The following is a 19647-nucleotide window of genomic DNA, read 5'->3' on the forward strand; positions in this document are numbered from 1 at the left end:
TGTTTTTCCCCCTCCGCCGGACAAGTTTAGTTTGCGTGGTAAAAAAAGTTGAACGTGCCTCTGAACTCTCGCGTGCGATTGGATGTGATGTCTGCTTACCCACAATCCCCTGCGGTTTGCGTGGAGCAGCATGGGCTTGCGTGTCGAGAAGCAAAACACTCCTGTCTGGTCGTGCTTTGGACCTTTGCAGACGAAAACGCCAGACGGTTTACCCTCGTTGTCCGGATGGGTGGCTCATCTTCGAGGCCACCTTGTATTGTTGGCACTGCTAAAGGAACTGGTAGATTTAATGGCGGTGTTTTACAACTTCTACGTGTGTATGTTGACTTGCTTCGCGCTGTACGTAGCCAACCTTACGTAGATTTGCACCCCCCCCCCGAAAGCAATTTGACGAATCATCACGATTTAGGATCGGGATTCTAATCCAAAAATCGAAATTGTATTCAACGTAGCGGCCACGAGTGGCTGCAGGGGTCACGTGAACTCATTTGTACGTGTGGTTCGATGCGTGGAATAGTTAAAGGTGCAGCCTTGCAACGGCTTCCTTCACTACACTGCTGGCAGGAGGGGCCATTGCATGGGAGTGCCCATTTTGTGCTTGGTGGATGGAGGCAGGCGGCGATTGTTAAGAAACTTCCACGGTGGCTAGGAGATGTTAACTACCTCGCCTGGTGTACAGGAGGGTCACGAGTTCGATCCCGACCGCGATGACTGTATATTTGGAGTTTGTGTGTTCTCTCTCTGTGGTCGCGTGGGTTTTTCTCCAGGACCTCTGGTTTTTCCCTCCACATTTATAAACATGTTTTTAAGAGTATTTAACTGGCCTAAATTTCCATTTGATGATAAGCCTCTTCATTGAGCTATTGTTTGTGGCCAGGTCGCTTCCAAAAAAGAGCTGTATAGCTCAGCAGGGCCTTACCTGCTAAAATAACAAATTGTTCATAGTTCATAGTTCACTGCCTCGCCAGACGTTTGAAACCGGTGACCTCTGAACCGCAAGTCCATTGTGGCTCACCAGGGCAGCACCGCGGCCACAGCATCCTCGATGGCATGCACCTTGAGCTCATCGATCAAATGTCAAACGACGAATGAAAGAAAACATAACGCCCACATCTTTCAGGCCGTCACGTTCAAAGCAACGTTCCACTTTGACGACGCCCGTCGAAACAATTTCGGAGCTCGTGAACCAAAACTTGCGGGTATAGCACTCGATTGCATCAGAACGTTCTGAATGCGTACATTTTTCAATACGTTTAAGTTTAATGTACCTTCCCAACCTACTTGGCCCTGACTCCTGCCTAGAAAGGTGAACCTTACCTGGGCCCGTCTCTAGACCTCCCGGAGTAAAAAAAAACAACGTTGTAAATGTGCCATTTTACCCGCGGAGGAGATAAGACGACGGTTTATTAGCCGGCGCGGGGCTGCCCCCAGGACACAGATGCGGCAAGCATTTTAGTGTCATGGCAGCGTGGTTAGTGCCGCATATTTGGCTTGTTTATGGCCCGCGGGGTGAGTGCACGCGCAGGTGCGAGCGCCGATCTGACGTGGACGCCGTTGTTTCTGGGTCCCGCTTACGCCGCCGTTCTGTCGTTAAAGCTGCACGTGCGCGGCATTGCAGCTGCCTCTCCGGTCGGATTGCCCCGCGCCAAAGGAAAGCTACCGCCGCGACCGCCGCTTTGTGTTGCATGTGAAGCCACCTGCAGTGAGCTGGCGAAGCAACGGGGCGGGATAGAGCCATGTCCTCCTCACCGCGACGCCTACGATGCGGTGGTGCTCTCCTCGGGCATTTTCAAATTTCCCCCCCCCCCACCTCTTACCCCACCTTGAGTTACTGTGACGAGATGTTAATCAACTCGCCTGGTATACGGTAGGTCATGTGTTCGATCCCAACCCTGACCGCCGTTGTATATTGGGAGTTTGCGTGTGTCTCTCTCTCCCCGTGTTCCGGTGGATTTTTCTCCGGGGTCGTCCGGTTTTTTTCCCCTCCGCATTTGGAATCGACATCACGCGTTTAGAGTATTTGGCTGCTGTAAATTTCCACATGATAAGCCACTTCGTTGAGCTATCATTTGTGGCCTGGTCACTTCTGAAAAAAGAGCTACATAGCTTAGTGGGCCTTACCTGGTAAAATAAAAAGTTTAGTTTAAGTAAAAAACTGTTTAGTTTTTAGTTTAGATGACCGTCTGATCTATGGTGGAGGCTGCGGTGTGCAGTGGTTTGCACGCCGTGCGATGATTTCCGTCGATGGCGATCAAGAGTGGTGAGTCATTTCTTAAAGGGTGCTGCCCTCACTTCTCACTCCCCTTCACTGTCCCCCCACTTGACTGGTGTGGTGAAGTATGGCCAACCAACCTTTCACGACCGACACGGTGTGGGGGAGCAGGCCCCCTCATCTCCCGTTTACAGCCCTGAGCCAGCGGTGGAAATTCCACATTCCTATGGCGCCCCACGTCTCTCCGTGTTACAAAACACTGTTGACTTCTCCCGCAGAGTAGGTAACAATTTTATCGACCCTGGAGGGATGATAGGCTGTGTCAACCCCCAACTAGAGACAAGGTATCATTATTATTATCATTTTAAAACTTAGCACGTGGCTCCGACTGGTAAGAGTCGCCGACGGGCGTGGAAGACGCTGTGCCCGATGGCCCCGCGGTATTTGATGGAGCGATCGTGGATCACTCGGCGATTATTAAAAATAAGTTAAGGCCATATTTTGTTGAGTGGGATGATTTATAATGGGCGGCCTGCACTGCTGCTTTGGGAGCGTGTTTATATTTGAGTCTGCGCTTGGCTGTGAAGGCTGCTGCTGCTTTTGGGGGGGACCTCCCGCGGCGATGTTGACTGCTGTCTGGGGTCTCCGTGTGTGCGTGTGTGTGGTTAGGGTCTTGGTGCGCGTGTGGTTAGGGTCTTGGTGCGCGTGTGTTTAGGGTCTTGGTGGTGTGTGGTTAGGGTCTTGGTGTGTGTGTGGTTAGGGTCTTGGTGTGTGTGGTTAGGGTCTTGGTGCGTGTGTGGTTAGGGTCTTGGTGTGCGTGTGGTTAGGGTCTTGGTGTGTGTGTGGTTAGGGTCTTGGTGTGTGTGGTTAGGGTCTTGGTGTGCGTGTGGTTAGGGTCTTGGTGTGTGTGTGGTTAGGGTCTTGGTGTGTGTGTGGTTAGGGTCTTGGTGGTGTGTGGTTAGGGTCTTGGTGCGTGTGTGGTTAGGGTCTTGGTGTTGTGTGGTTAGGGTCTTGGTGCGTGTGTGGGTAGGGTCTTGGTGTGTGTGTGGTTAGGGTCTTGGTGTGTGTGTGGTTAGGGTCTTGGTGTGTGTGTGGTTAGGGTCTTGGTGGTGTGTGGTTAGGGTCTTGGTGCGTGTGTGGTTAGGGTCTTGGTGGTGTGTGGTTAGGGTCTTGGTACGTGTGTGGGTAGGGTCTTGGTGTGTGTGTGGTTAGGGTCTTGGTGTGTGTGTGGTTAGGGTCTTGGTGGTGTGTGGTTAGGGTCTTGGTGTGTGTGTGGTTAGAGTCTTGGTGTGTGTGGTTAGGGTCTTGGTGTGTGTGTGTGGTTAGGGTCTTGGTGTGCGTGTGGTTAGGGTCTTGGTGTGTGTGTGGTTAGGGTCTTGGTGGTGTGTGGTTAGGGTCTTGGTGCGTGTGTGGGTAGGGTCTTTGTGTGTGTGGTTAAGGTCTTGGTGTGTGTGTGGTTAGGGTCTTGGTGTGTGTGTGGTTAGGGTCTTGGTGTACGTGTGGTTAGGGTCTTGGTGTGTGTGTGGTTAGGGTCTTGGTGCGTATGGTTAGGTTCTTGGTGCGTGTGTGGTTAGGGTCTTGGTGCGTGTGTGGTTAGGGTCTTGGTGGTGTGTGGTTAGGGTCTTGGAGCGCGTGTGTTTAGGGTCTTGGTGTGTGTGTGTGGTTAGGGTCTTGGTGTGCGTGTGTGGTTAGGGTCTTGGTGGTGTGTGTTTAGGGTCTTGGTGGTGTGTGGTTAGGGTCTTGGTGTGTGTGTGATTTGGGTCTTGGTGGTGTGTGGTTAGGGTCTTGGTGGCGCGTGATTTGGGTCTTGGTGGTGTGTGGTTAGGGTCTTGGTGACGCGTGTGGCTGGGTTCTTGGTGCTGCGAGTGGCTGGGCTCTTGGTCGTGCGTGTGGCTGGGCTCCTGGTGGCGCGTGTGGCTGTGTTTCCCCGTGCATGCTGCCGGGCTGGGACGCACGGGTGGACGTGTGTGGAAAGGAAAGCAGATGCAGATTGCGGGGATAGATGTAGGTCAGTGTGAGCTGGGAGGCAGTGCAGGGCGGACGGGCTGGCTGGAAGACGCACGGAGCGGAGACTCTGGCGACGCGGGCCGACTCTGCCAAGGCGCGGGCGGACGCACGCTGGGCTGAGATGCGTGCCAAGCTGAGACGTGGGGGCCCGACCGGCAAAGTCCGTGAACACAAAAGGGGAATGCAGGCCAAACCGGTGCGGGACAAAAAAACGCAACCATCTGCAGGGCTGGCTTTCTGATCCAGAGAGATGCAGGCAGATATTAAACCGCGTTGTGTTTTGATGTGGCTGGGTGGCCCAAAGGTCAGAGCACTGAGTCGGTGCTATTGAGATCCTGGGTTTGAGTCAGGATGTCGGCTGCCGAACGGTTGATTAAACCAGGCCCTCAAAGTTGTGCGGAGATTTTAATGGTCTCAGATTGAATTTCGATTTAAAGCTTTCGTGACTGCCGGGATTCATCTTCTTGGTTCTTTCGGTAAAGTCACATTCTACGGTCTCAGATTGGTCGCTTATGACCGCTGGCGCACAAACGCATGTCATTTTTTTTCTTTTTCCGCCTCCGGCTGCTTAGAAGTTTCTGTTTCTTATACATGCTGTAAGTAATCTTTGCTGGGCACCGCAAGGTGTGCTCCTCGTGTTGGGTAAAGGTGTCCTTTCGAAGGGCCCTCTGGAGTAGTTCTGCGACGTCCTCTTCCGAACTCATTTCATTGTTGTTACAGGACGGTGTAGTGTTAAACCCCACGGAGTTTTGAATGGGGATGCCAAGAGCACAATTGTAATGTAAGGTTGAAGTACATAAATCATAACTTTATTTTCAGTGGAAGATGCAGCCAAAATTATACATCCTTATCAGCTTGTGTGTTGCCTTGTGGGCTGTCCGGCAAAAAACCTGAAGATCATTCAAAGAAACCAAAAAAAGACTTCGAAGTCACGGTCGGGCACATCGTCATCGCGGTGGAGCGATGTCACTGCCGTGACGTCGTATGCGAACAATGTCGGTCGATGTTGTCGACACAGACGAACGCCAAACGAGACGTAACGCAGCACGAAGCAGGCGCGTGCAGACGACACGACGCAGGCTCGACAGATGGAACGAAGCGTTTGTTGTCCGTCTCCCCCCTCACCCTCCGCTTGGCACGGTTGGCTACGTAGGGTGCGAAAGAAGTTCAGCATACGTACGAAACCGTAGAACGAACGGTGCAAGACATCGCAACGGGACACACAATAACAAAATAATCGAGTTTTGAATTTGAGCCTTTTCTTTGATCCATTATCACCCACATGGACTCACTTTGAGGAACTTGCGTCCTGAAATTTCTATTTTTATTAATCGGCCATAGCCTCCATTCATGTCACCACAGAGCACATTTAATTGTATATAAACTCATCATTATTATTATTGTTATCATATCCCACACCTCCGATTAGCACGGTTGGCTACGTACGGCACGAAAGAAGTCAAACACACACACACACGTACATTACGCTTGTTTTACCAGGCAAATCCTCATTGAATCTCAAGACTCATCGTCAGGAGGGGCCTGCCAAATGTGTTTGGCGGTAATGGGCCGATGATGCTGTTTGTAATCCCATTTGAGTAATTTGCATGTAATTTTTGAGCATTAGGATGTCAGTTACATTTTGTGTTTTTAGCTTAGCATCATGGCTTATTGGGGAGAATTATGGATACTAATAAATATAAACAGACCTCAGTTTTGTGTCTCCACAAGCAAATCATGGTAGTGGTGATGGTGGCGGTGATGTTGATGAGGAAGTGGGGGTTGTTGTTGGTGGTGGTGATGATGGCGATGATGGTGTTGATAAATGCGGCCGTCTGGAACGCTCTGCCTTCCAACATTAGGAAGCCAATAGAGAACTGCTCTTTGTGTTGAGTTTGTTGTCCGCCTCCGCACCTCCAATTAGCATGGTTGGCTACGTATGGTGCGGAAGAAGTTCAACATACACACGAAATCATGGAACACTTACGAGGATGAACGGTGCACGACATAGCAAACGAGACGCACGATAATAATGATCGCCACAATTGCATCGGCTTCTTCTTTTTCTTTCATATGGCATGTAAGCTACAGTTTGTGTAGATGTCATAGTTGAATGTCAAGGTCCTTCAACTGATCCAAGGCAGCAGTAGACTCTGTACGGATTGCAGCAATACCGCCACGGTATGCATGGGTCACGCGCTCGTTGGTGATGCGTTTGAAGGTTTGGCCTTTACCACAGTCGCAGTTTGTCGATTCTTTTATTTTTCCGTCGATGGAACACCGTGTACGCACATCTCCCGTGCCGCGTCCGAGCCGCGGTTCAGCGTGGGGTCCACAGTCATCGTGAGAGAGAGAATCCCGGCACTTGGACGGTCGGGTCCTCAGCGATGTTTTTTGTTTGCCACTTTCGTAGCCCGTCCACCGCCCTTGAGACCGTCGAGTGCCGGCTGACTGAAAATGTGCAGCGCTGGGGGGGTTTTACTTTAGCCGGGCGTGACCCCTGTGCCCGTTGCCGTGAACTCCTGAAAATACCGCACGCTCCGCGCTTGGTTCGAGCGAGCTGGAGCCGAGCGTGGCAACGTTCACGCCACATGATTGTGGCCGGGATTAAGGGTGTGTCAAGGTACATTTCCCAATGTACTACATTGCTTTGTGCTTCATCATCATCATCGTCGTCATCAAAGCAAGTCAGAAGTGATTTCCTGCCCAGATGAGCATTCAGGCCACAATGCTCATCTCCTGTTTATAGCCCCTGGGCCCGGGCGGTGTAAATTACACATTCCTATGTTGGGGGCCGAGTCTTATCCACGGGACAAACGCACTGGTTGACTTTCCCGCAAAGTGGGCGGCCATTCAAATGTCACGTGAGACTGAAAATGTGCAGTGGTTTTATAAAGGTGGTGTGTGGCTTTAGAAGGATAAGGGGAGATCTCGGAGAACAGGAGCACGAGAGAGAGAGGAGGAGGAGGGGGACGTAGGGGCTGGTTCAGGCAGCATCACAAGCTCAATGCTTCCGTGGCCAGGCAAGCCCAGCAGAGCCTACCGTGGCAGAGTCAGCTGCTCGTCCTTACGTGGAGGATGATAGAACTTATCTCCATTTCCGCCGTGACCAACATGCCGGATGCCTCCTTATAAATAGCGAGGAAGGTCCACACACGGCGGAGAAGATGGTGGAAACGATTCAGTTCCTTTTCAGGAATATATTGTCGCGAGCGCCGAAGATGGCGAGATGAAGAGCGGTCCGAGGTGCGTTTCTGCCGCTCGTACCGATGCGCGGTTCACGGGCGGTTTCTCTTCGGAGAGCGCGCAAGGCCGCAGTAACGCGCGTGGCGGGTCGTGCCGTGCGATGGCGGAGCGTCGCGTAACAGGGCGGGCCGTCGAGCAGGCCGAGCGTGGCCGGTCGCGCGCCCTTTAGCGGTTTCGCTCGCTGTCGCCCTCATTTGTTTGTGCCGGGTACGAGAGTCCCTTTTAGGGAGGGGTCCCTCCAAATCTCCCCCGCGCGATTGTTTTACATTGTTGTTATTATTTAAGAACCCCAGAAGGGAAAGTAGATTTCTAAGAGGGGGGCGGGGGGGAAACAACAAGTCCCAGAGTGGTACACCCTTAAAATGAGGGACCAGATGTGGGGCATCTGGGATTGCTGCCCTACCCGTGGGGGTACCCGTGGGGGAACCGGTTGGGGGTAACGGTTGGCGTAATGGTCGGGGGTAACGGTTGGGGGTAACGTTTGGCATAACGTTTGGCATAACGGTTAGGCGTAACGGTTGGGGTAACAGTTGGGGTAACGATCGGGAGCAGTTTATTTACAAGGGAGTGGGAGACGTTGGAGGGAAGAGGGAGAAATAATGTCACCGAACAGAACCGGAAATGAAATCACGTGAATGCGACGTCCACATTCGTCATTCCTGTTTTCTCCCAGGGGCGCCACCGTCCCATGACTGTTTGACGGAAAGTTCCGCATCATGAAATCTTTTAGTCTATAGATTCTTTCACCCACTGGTTGTTTGTTGTTGTGCACCTTTTCAGAATTGGTTGTTGTCGTATAAATAGATGTGGAGGTCCTTTCACTCGGCGTCGCTCAGAGGGAAATCAAACAATCTTGGGATGGTTGCTACGTGTGCGTGCGTGTGTGTGTGCGTGCGTGTGTGTGTGCGTGCGTGGGTACGTGCGGGTATGAGATTCGCCTTTCACTTTCATCCGTCTCGTAATGCTTGTTGGTTGTGCATTATCTAAAACGTATTTGGTTGTCGTACGTTTCATATTCTGTACTTGAGCTGCATATCACGGCAATCAAACATACCTTGTCGGAAATCAGGGATTGTTGCCGTTAATGTTTCCCGCGCGGTTGTCCTGTCGGCTCTGCAGTAGCAGTAGCTGCTGGAGTGGAGGTAGGAAGCGTTGGCAGTGAGGTGTAGTGGTGGTGACATCTACGGCTTTGTCTATGATGACACCTTGTGGTGGCGGTGGTGGTGGTGGGGAGCGGTAGTGTAGCGGTCAGCGCGCTTCGTTATGAACCTGGCGAGCCGAGTTCGATTCCGCTCACGGCCAACACCAGAGAAGATTATTTGAACCGGTCCTGAGCCTCCCCTAGGTCGTCCCAGCCTCAAATGAGTACCTGGTGCGATGTGTAAACATTGCCACTGGGGAGACAAAGGCGGCCGGGCGTGGTGGTGCCGGCCACCCACACCTCCTCGTGTGCCGTGCCGGCCTTCATAGGTGCTGCTCGCTAACAGCACTTGCTCCAACAGTTTGTTAAGGCTACACGGGGGGCGGGATACAGGTCTTTGTGCTTGTTTGTGGGGAGCGGTAGTGCAGTGGTTGGCGCGCTGCGCTACGAACCCGGCGGCCCAAGTGTGGTGACCATATGAACCGGTTCAGGGCCTCCCTCCTAGGTCGAAATGAGTACCTGCTGCGTGGTGTGTGGACATCGCCACGAGTGGGCGGGCGGTGGTGACGACGACGACGAACGACGATGATGAGCGCGGCGTCCTCTCTTGGCAGGAATGGGCGAGCAGGTGGGGCTGCCTCCCCACCGCGGCGCGCCCGGCCTCCTGGAGGCGCCGGGCGGCGGGGACGCGACGGCCGCCGAGCGCAAGCTGGAGGCCCTGACGCGGCAGATCGAGTTGGAGATGGAGGCGCAGACGAAGGCCGAGTACTTTGGTGAGTCCGCGGGGGCCGTGTGTGGGCACTCGCATGCGTCGGTGAAAACCGATTGCCGCCAGCGTTGTTTGTTACGACCGCCGCCGCCATCGCGACCGTTGATATCGCTACAGGCCACGAAAATCATCACCTCCTGCATTGCTCATTGCTGTCACCACTGCCATTACCACCGCCACTACCAGCACCATGACCACCACCGTCACTACCACCGTTACTACCACCATCATGATCTCCACCATCATGACCACCACCGTCACTACTACCATCATGATCACCACCAAAAGATCCCCCATATAGCCTTTGACACACTTTTTGAGCAAGTGCTGTTAATGAGCACCTTTTGAAGCACACGGGGGATGAAGGGTGGACAGCACCACGCCTGGCCGCCTTTGGCTCACTAGTGGCGGTGTTTACACATCGAACCAGGTACGCACAATCGCTTATACCACTGCCATCATCAACATAATCAGCACCAACATAATCAGCACTACTTTAACACGTAGGCTTTTTGCGACCAATATTATCGATAATCATCCATTTTTGGGTTAGATCGCGTAAATATGAATGTGTCGTTAAACCCTCCACCACCCGACACAGCCAATTAGTAAGGTTTGTCACAACTAGCCTGATGAAGCTAGTTGTAATTATTGGCGAACCGTCGTACTCTGATTGTAAATGTTGTGGATTTGCTCTCCAACACACCGGTGTGCTGTACTAGTAACGAATTGGTCACGTTCTGTTTACGTGACAAACCTTACTAATTGGCTGTGGCGGGTTTAACAACATTTATGCCATCTAACCCAAAAAACCTCCATTAAGGATAATCAGCAGCACCAACATTATTCTCAACCATAAATCACCATTACGCTCTCTGCCAGTGCAGCTCATCGCATCTTGATGCAACACTTGAATGGGACCAAACAGATATTTCGCCAATCGACACAGTCTGCGATCTGGTCAAAGTGCCGTCAGTAATATCATAGTAATCCGTTACTCGTTGCTGGATGCTCTCGCTGTGAATGCCACAGTATTCCAAACACTGTTGCCACAATGAGACCCTCTGATTCAGCCGAAACGATCATAATTATTGGCACATTAAGCGCTTGTACACGTGGACAAGTTTAAGTTGTTTGGCTGTGCCGGGCGTTGGTAGGGTCTCAACCACAATGTTATGATTCATAAATATCAATGATGAATCGTAACATTGCCAGAGAAATCCCTCCGTTGATATTTTTCTCCAAATTCCAAAGCCAGCAGTGACTGCAGTCCAGGTTGTGCCCCTATGGCACGGTTGGCTACGTACGGTGCGAAAGAACTTGAACAAACATACATAAGTGCTTCCTCCTGTTGAGTCATAATAATTTACACTTTTCAGGCGCATTTCATCTGTAGATCCCAATGCGCCCAATATATATGATCCATAAAACATTGAAGATTCATCAACAACAAACACGTTTAATCACGTGAAAAACTTCAACTGGCTAAATATTACGTATACAATGCAGTACAGTGCATTAGCGTTTGAAGTTTAAAGCACATTGTTTTTTTTTATCCTACTGTCTGCACCGCAGCTCCGTTGACCGCACTTATTATATCTGTGCCTGGGGGAGGTTTGCCCTGGCGGCAGGATTATGGGGCGCCACGGTGGCGCGAGATATTATCTCCCCCGCCGGGTATGCAGGAGGTGATGGGTTCGATCCCAACCCCGATGATGCCTCCGGTTTTTCCCTCGACCTTTAGACATCGACATACGCTTAGAGTATTTGGCTGCTTGAAATTTCCACGTGTTAAGCCACGAACATTGAGCTATCATTTGTGGCCATGTCGCTTTTGAAAAAGAGATCTGTAGCTTGGTGGGCATTGGTTAAATACAAATTTGTTGATGGTTTCATATTTTTTTTGAAAGTTTATGTTCATATGGAAATGTATGTGTGAGACTGCGCAGTTACGGACGTGATGCGTGCATATTGCGTGGGGTTAAATGGGCTGCTCTGGTGCCACCTTACAACTATGGTGGCATTGAATAAGCCCAACTGAAAACTCATTAGTTTGAAAACTCATTTCTTCGAAACTGCTTTTTGTGTTTAGTTTGCGGTCCTTCCCCCGCACCTCCGATCAGTTGGCTACGTACGGTGCAAAGGAAGTTCAACAAACCGTACATACCCGCAACTCATTCCTGCAGTCGCAAAAAGTAGTCGCTTCTGATTCACAGTCGATCCATGACCGAGTCAGCTGATCGTCTCAGCTGTAATTTAATGCTGTCAGCGTCGGTAGTAGTGCCCCAGGTAATCTCCCGCAGCAGGAAAAGGCTGTGGGGTGGGGGGTCATCCCCCAAGTGGGGGGGGGTGGGGGACAGTGGTAAAAGTTGCTTTAATCCTTGACCTTGAATCGGTCAGAAGTGGGGGCTGGGCAGTTGTTTTCACGTGGAGAAGCCGCTCAGTCGTCTCGCCAACACAAAGTTCAAGTGAAAGTTCAGCAACGGCTCACGTCCTGTCATCTCCTTGTCACCTCCCTGAGCGGCGCGGGAGTAGAACATGCGAGAGTTGGGTGTTTTTTTTTACTCGACGGGACTGCTAAGTTAGGACGTGTTATATATACACGCGTATAATATTATTAGGAAGCCACTGGAGCTATGCACTTTTAAATCGAGATTGAAAAACTCATTCCTTGAGGACAGCTTTTTTTACGTTTAGTTTCTCGTCCTTTCCCCCCCCCCACCTCCGATTTAGCATGGTTGGCTATGTCCAGGTGTGAAACGAGTTCAACGTACTCGCGTATAAATAACCACCTGCACGCCGCGTGCGCATTCCTGAATCGAAGATGTACTAGCGGCACAGCACAGCTTAGCGGGGAAAACGTTGTATTAAAAAAAAACACGTCATATCACCGCCCTGACCGATTGGCCAGGCACACCCAGTGTAGCATTTGCGCGCGATTGAAACCGTCGCGCTGCAACAGACCTTCGCGAATGCGACCTTTTCGCACATCCACCCGACAGGTACCTCGGTCGCGAGCGAGAGTCGCACGGGGCGACGTCGCGCCGCACGTTGGAATCTCTTCGCGCGCAGCCAAAGCAACGTCGCGAGGTTTCCTCTCCGCTTTTCGCAACCAGCTTTTTTTAAGTAAGCTTATTTCACGGTGTTGTGCTGTTCCGTGGATTTTTATATTCTTTAAAAAAACATTTTCATTGCTTTAATTTATTTTGAGACGAGCTCTACGAACGATTCCCGTCGGGTCGATAGCGTAAATACCCAGAAATTTCCATAAAGTTGGCCCTGGCTGAGAGAGGAGAGAGAGAGAGGGCCCCCCCCCCCCGCAAAACGGCGGCGACAATGGCTCCATGGCGAGAGCGTGGCAGGAATGCGCCCGGCCCTTGTTGCGTTGGGGCCACGCGGGTAGAGGCTGGGAGCGCGCGCGCTCGCTAGCGCACGCGCGGGCCCCCTCCGTGCACCGGTAGTAGCAGATGGCTACTAATGCGTCACAGATGGCGTCTCATTAAGCATACAAACCCAAAGTGGTTAATCGAATGAGCGGGATCCCCGCGGGGGTAATGTGCAGAGGCAAAAAAACGGAAATTCACAAAAGTATTTGACCATGCAACAGCGTTTCCTTTGTGCTCTTCAGTGTGTGTGTGTGTTTATTTATTTATTTGTGGGGTGGGGGGGCTGAGGAATTTAATCAGGTAATCGCCAAAAAGGATGCCTCTGTCACACCACCGCCACCTTGCAGGCGAATCGTTTCAAACGCTCGCTCAACGCTGCCCTCAAACGTGAATGTTTTAGGACCCGCCTGCCACCGAGCGTGGCGGGTTTCCGGGCCGCGCGGTTAATTGGCTGGCCGGGGCGTTACCCTCACCGGCGTGCGGCGGCAGTGGCGGATTGAGAAAGATGTGGGAATGTGAGGAAAGCAACAGGCTAATTTGACGCGTGGTGCCTTTCGTGAAACCTTAAGCAAATGGGACTTTTACCGGTTTTTTGTTTGTTACGTGAATTCTAACTTTGCCGACGGCACAAAGTGGCCAGAAATTAAGGGCGCTCGTGACGGTATGGTGGATGAAAAGAAATGATCGGCGTACAGAGGATTAAAGTTGGTATATATATGAATATAATAACAGAACTTGTGATCGAACAACATTTATGATGCTGTGCAACAGGGCTTATATTCTTTGTGTATCTTTAAAAAAAAAATTATCGGACAAATTGGGATGTTTGGTATTGGCCAAACATCCCAATTCTGAAAATTTGACCTGCAAATCGCTCGAAGGGGCTCATACACAGCAGCAACATTGCCCCCCCCCCCTACAGGCAAGTCTGCACGGTCACTGCATCATCACTCGCGCTTTCAGATGCGCTTCTGCGGCCGTCTGGAACGCTCTTCCTCCCGATATTAGGAAGCGGCTGGGAGCTATGCAACTTTTAAATCATCTAGATTGGTAACGCATTTGTTTAGCACGGTTTTTTGTGTTTAGTTTGTTATCCTGCTCCCCGCACCTCCGATCAGCACGGTTGGCTACGTACGGTGCAAAAGAAGTTTGACGTACCCACAGAGACCCACAGAGACCCACAGAGACCCACAGAGACCCACAGAGACCCACAGAGACCCACAGAGACCCACAGAGACACTCAGCCCAGTACGGTGCGAAAGTTCAATATACGTACATCGTCTCACAGTTTGTTGTCCTTCCCCTGCACTTCCGATTTGCACAGTTGGCTACGTACAGTGCGAAAAAAGTTCAACGTACACACACTCCACATGAGACATGACAGGGGGCCATCCTTACAAGACTCGGCAAGGCTCTCCGAGGTGAACGGGCACAGCTAAATAAATAAAAAGCCTCAAATAATCATCGCTCTTAGCCTCGTGTGCGACCGCCTCGCGGCTGCGTCTTTGCGACGTTACAATTACGTTGCGCTGACCTCGGAGCAACCCCCCCCCCCTCTCAATATCGACCGGCTGCCAGCGGTTTTTTAAACGTCCACGGGGTATCATGTCTGTGGCGAAACTTAAACCCGCTGATGACCTATCTGCGAGCTGCACCGCAGTGGTCTGCAGCGGGTAGTGAATTCTGTTGCGTGATTAACCCGCTCTGGCGGCGACGTAATTGGCGGGGGCACTTGATCTCCACCGTCTGACTCGCATTTTATGTTTTAATTTGCCAGCTTTAAACCCCCTCTTTACAGTGATTTTTTTAACGTAATTATCGCCCGTTACAAATGACGGTGGACGTGGAGCCAAGCAACAACGTACGTAAGGTGATGACAATGCCGGACGCGTTATTCGTGGGTGGCTGTAACCGTTGCTCGTAACGCGACTATCTACCTACACGGTGAACAGTTGTGCGCATGTGAATATTGCGGGGCTATTAACCCGTTCCGATGACGTGCGTACGTGAACGTCATCGGTTTTTCTTCCGATCACGTTCCGATGACGTACGCGTGTACGCCTGCCGAGGCTCCCACAAGGCCCCCACGTGGGAGGGCGCGTGGCACGCAGTTTTGGCGCCAGCTATCGTAGAGTTGCGGCGGTCGTGTCACCACGGTTCTCTGCGGTGAGTTCAAACTTCTTAAAAATAACAACGGCGCTGCTGCTGCTACGCCCCTCCAACTAAAATTATTGCCGAGCCGCTCGAGCGTTCCGAGATTCGGCGTTTAACGGGACCACCCACCGCCCTGCAACTTTGCAGACGTCACCGGAACGGGGTTGGCGATCCTGCCATCCGATGCGCTTTTTCCTGGTCGGGACCGAGCTCTGTTCGGCGCCACGTCCCCCGACGATTCCGCCGCTTGTGCCCGTGGGGAGCCTCTTCGGCGGCTCCGTGTGCCCAAACTCCTCCCGCGGCATCGCCTGGCGGCGTTGGATGTGTCCGGAACGTCGTGCCAGACAACCGTGCTGGGGGGAGGTGCGGGTAGGGGGGGGCACCGAGCAACCCGAAACCGCGTCAGGAGAACTGCACAGCACAAAACCCCGAAAGATCCACGCCGTAGAACTGTCGCAGCGCGATTCGGAGATGCTTTCGCATCTCAAGATGCGGCGCGGAAATTGTGAGCGTGTTTATTTTCTAGAGTGCTCATGAAAAAGACAGGCCTAAGCTACACCCCCCCCCCCATTGTGGCCATCTATTGTGTAACCTTGTCGACAGAGGGAACAGGCCTTTCGCTTTTGCAGCTGCTGTGGCGATGACGTTGCTAGTCCGCGCACGCCTGAGTTGTCATTAAACGTCTGAAGAACAGCTTTTCGTTGTTGTAATGGGATGTCTTTCAATCGTAGGCAGCCTCCCCACCGGACAAAGGAAAAAATGAAGGTGATAGATAGATGACCCTTTTCTAACAAGGTAAGAGCTCGTTGCGAGTAAAGAAGTTCTCTTGTTCAGCGGAGACCTGCGTTTAACTACTTACAGAGCCCTTTGTGCATTGCACAGTGGCGCGGACACAACGATCAGAGGACCTGTCGGCAGACGCGATCGGCCTCCGGTCGTTATAAATCCAGCCCGTCCATCCGTACCAGTCTCAGTGAGGCTGCACTGTTTGTGTGTGCATGCCCGCGCAACATTTTAATTGCAACAAAAAATGTAAAAGCGGCATTCTCGGTGCATTAAAGTAAGCCAAGCTTATGATATTATTCCTCTCCCAAATTTGACAGGCGTTGTTGTTGAGTAGCTTTGTCCGGGGGAGGGAGGCTTGTAAACCGGGGCATTAATTATAGATTTGAAGTTTTCGTGACTGCAAGGGTCCATACTCTTTGGTTTTTTCGGTAAAGTCATGTAGGTTAAAAAAAGGAAAATAAATTAAATCACGACGTTTCTGAGGCAACACAAGCTTCCGTCTTCAGGTGGAACCGTCACAGGAAAATAGCTGTATCAAGTGATACAGCAATCACTTGATAAGGAAGCTTGCGTTGCCTCCAAAACGTCGTGATTTTATTTATTTTCCCTTTTTTTTACCTATGTGACTTTATAGAAAAAAACCGGGGTATGTTTAGCGCATTGGTCACGAGCGCCACGTGTTGTGGACTAGCTAGCAAGCTAGTTAGCGGGTCTTTAGCTAGTTAGCGGGTCTTTAGCTAGCTAGTGGGTCTTTAGCGGGTCTTTAGCTAGCTAGTGGGTCTTTAGCGGGTCTTTAGCTAGCTAGTGGGTCTTTAGCGGGTCTAGCAAGCGGGTCTTTAGCGGGTCTAGCAAGCGGGTCTTTAACGGGTCTAGCAAGCGGGTCTTTAGCGGGTCTAGTTAGCGGGTCTTTAGCTAGCTAGTGGGTCTTTAGCGGGTCTAGGAAGCGGGTCTAGGAAGCGGGTCTTTAACGGGTCTAGCAAGCGGGTCTTTAGCGGGTCTAGTTAGCGGGTCTATAGCTAGCTAGCGGGTCTTTAGCGGGTCTAGCTAGCGGGTCTTTAGCTAGCTAGCGGGTCTTTAGCGGGTCTAGCAAGCGGGTAAAGGCCCGCTGCATGCGTGGGCGGGGAGCGGTGGTACAGCGGTTACGGCGCTGCGCTACAAACTCGGCGACCCGAGGTTCGACTCCCGCTCGCGGCCACCAACACCAGTGCCGATTATCGGAACCGGTCCTGGGCCTACCCCTGGGTTCGACTAGGCCTCAAAATAATTAGCTGGCCCGATTGTGTGAACATCTTCACCGGGGAGACAAAGGTGGCCAGGCGCGGTGGTGCTGACCACCCAACCCCTCGTGTGACGTGCCAGCCTCCATCGGTGCTACTCGCTAACGGCACTTGCCCCGAAAGTATGTAAGTCTATACGGGGGATCTTTGTCATGTCTGTGTGTGTGTGAAAGCCCCACCGCCACTCTGCGAAGAAGCCGCGAGCCGCTGTGATCCTCTTATTATGCTGTCTAGACAGTCTCCCTCTGGGTGCGGTGTGTCGCTCTGTAGGTGTGGGGGAGGATGGATAGTGGGTGGGGGGGTGTGTGGGGGCGGTGGGTGGGTGGGTGTTGTGCCACGCTGTAGGTGTGGGGAGGTGGATGGTGGGTGGGTGGGTGGATGGGTGTTGTGCTGAGATGTAGGTGTGGGAGGGGTGGGTGGGTGGTGGGGGGATTGGGTGTTGTGCCGCGCAACTCGGGGATGTTATTTTACCATTTATCTCGGGGTCACATTCGCCAGCCTTGAAACCTCACGAAGGAAAAAAGTCTGAAAGAGATTTTTTTTAATCGCAGCTTTCGTGGAAAAAAAAAACGCGTTTTTTAAATTCCTGCTTGGCACGTAGGCTTCTGTGTGTACATTAAAATGACAGCTCGCATGATTTTCTGTTTTTGCCGGTATCAACCGTACCGAGAAGTACGGACTTTTATTTTGTTTCTCACGGTGCTAACCCAAAATAGTCTAAAATCTGTTAACGCCACGCACGATCAGTTAGCCATGAGGTGTGTGTGTGTGTTCTTGCACCACAGGGCGTAAGCTTTTCCGTGAAACCGAATTGTCTCTGTTCAAATCAAGTGGTTGAAATTCCACATTTACGTGGCAGGGCATCGGTTTTCTCCTGAAACAGAGCAGACAGGCTGATCACAGTGGGTGAGGGATGCTCGCCTGTCTTGTCCGTACGCCTTCGTGCACAGATGCCTCCTGCGTTGTCATTTCATTCGTGACTTCGCCAGTGGTGTGGTTGCCGGCTTACCCATGTGTTGGTATATGGGGCGTAGTGACACAGCAGATCGCAGACTGCGTTGTACACCCGGCTACCCGAATTTGATGAAGCCGCCACGGTGGCAAGACGTTAACTTCCTCGCCAGGTATACAGGAGGTCGTGGATTCGATCCCGACTCTGACGCCTGCTTTATATTTGGAGTTTGGATGTTCTCCGCGTGGATTTTCCTCCGGGTCCTCTGGTTTCTAACCTTTCACATTTGGAATCGACATGCGTTTATAATATTTGGCTGTTATAAATGTCAAAGTCATAAGCCACTTCGTTGGGCTATCATCTGTGGCCAGATTGCTTCTGAAAAATAACGACACAGCTCAGGTGGGCCGTTACATGGTTAATAAAAATAAAAATGCGTTAAATAGTTTGATTCCTGGCCACGGCAAACATCAGTGGCTTGAACCATCTGACCCGGGTTCTGGGTCTTCCTCCTACAGCAGCCCAAACTAACGAGCATCATGAAGCAGACACGGCAACGGTATTCTGACGTTGGCCAAATGCGCGGTGCTTTGTATCGTCGCAATAATCGTTGGGAATTATAGAAGCAACCCCCCCATGACCGAGGCCTTCTTTTTGTGCGTCAACATCTTTCAGAGAGCATCTTTTATATATCTGCCAGCTTTCGGGCATTATACCCCCCCCCCACAGTACATGTGGAGCAGAGCTGCGTAAATACTACCATGGTTTTGTGTTTGCCAAGCAAAATAAATCATCCGTGCACATGCGTGCATTTAAGTCGTAGTCTGGCAGCGTCGCCTACTTTCGCAACATTACCAAGCAAAGACTTTAGGAAACAGCTGCTTTGCACTTAAGCGCACGTGGTAAACAGATTGTGAGATCGCTGGGAAATTTGCCTTGTGGCACATTAGATATGTGTGTGTGCGTGTGTCTCGTCTCCGCTATTCCTGGTGTAGCGTCACGCCCAGAGCTCGTGTGACCACTACAGGCTTGTTCATATCAAAGACAATTCACCGATTAGCACAGTGACCAATCACATTTTTTTCAAAATATAATAATACAAATAGACCCCAGTATGGTGACATTATTATTGTCATACACGTACAGCCCTTTGTTCAACCCACTTTTTTTTTACCGGGTAAGGCTCACTGATCTATAATAGCTCGTTTTCAGAAGCGACTACTGGTGGATTGCCGCTAATACATGTTTTATCTAATTTTGACAGTGACGAATACAGTAATTATCTAAAGCACATTTATATTTCACGGTGTTTTAATCACCTGTTTCACTTACCTAGACACAAAACAAGTGTGAAATACAGTTTGATGTTTACCTTGACAACAATGCAGCATAACGCTGTACGCCTACCAAAATGCATTCTGGGACACTTGAAATCTGTGCACGGGTGATTAACAGCCTGTGACCTCTCACACTTCAGCATCGCAGAGAGGAGAGGATTACTGTTAATCCAGCAGTGACGCATCACTAGATAAGTTATGCAGCGGCCGTTCTATTCTTGCCTATGGCAATGTGTTCAGGAGCGGATTTTTCTCCGGGTCCTCCGGTTTTTTCCCTCCACATTTTGAATAAACATCACGCGTTTAGAGTATTTGGCTACGGCTATAAATGTCCACGCCGCCACCTCGTTCAGCCATCATTTGTGGCCAGGTCACTTCTG

The 19647-nt window shown here is 51.2% G+C and overlaps 1 protein-coding gene across 1 annotated transcript in view; it reads left to right on the forward strand.

Annotated features, from left to right (window-relative positions):
* LOC144735219 (Wilms tumor protein 1-interacting protein homolog) overlaps window positions 1–19647 on the forward strand; it is a 67807-nt gene that overhangs the window by 20894 nt on the left and 27266 nt on the right. Inside the window, exon 3 of the mRNA XM_078617696.1 lies at window positions 9221–9379. Within this exon, the coding sequence (XP_078473822.1) occupies window positions 9221–9379 (159 nt within the window). The remainder of the gene's footprint in view (window positions 1–9220; window positions 9380–19647) is intronic.

Source organism: Lampetra planeri, chromosome 54, assembly GCF_965212315.1.
Source record: "Lampetra planeri chromosome 54, kcLamPlan1.2.h2, whole genome shotgun sequence".
Classification (NCBI taxonomy): Eukaryota; Metazoa; Chordata; class Hyperoartia; order Petromyzontiformes; family Petromyzontidae; genus Lampetra; species Lampetra planeri.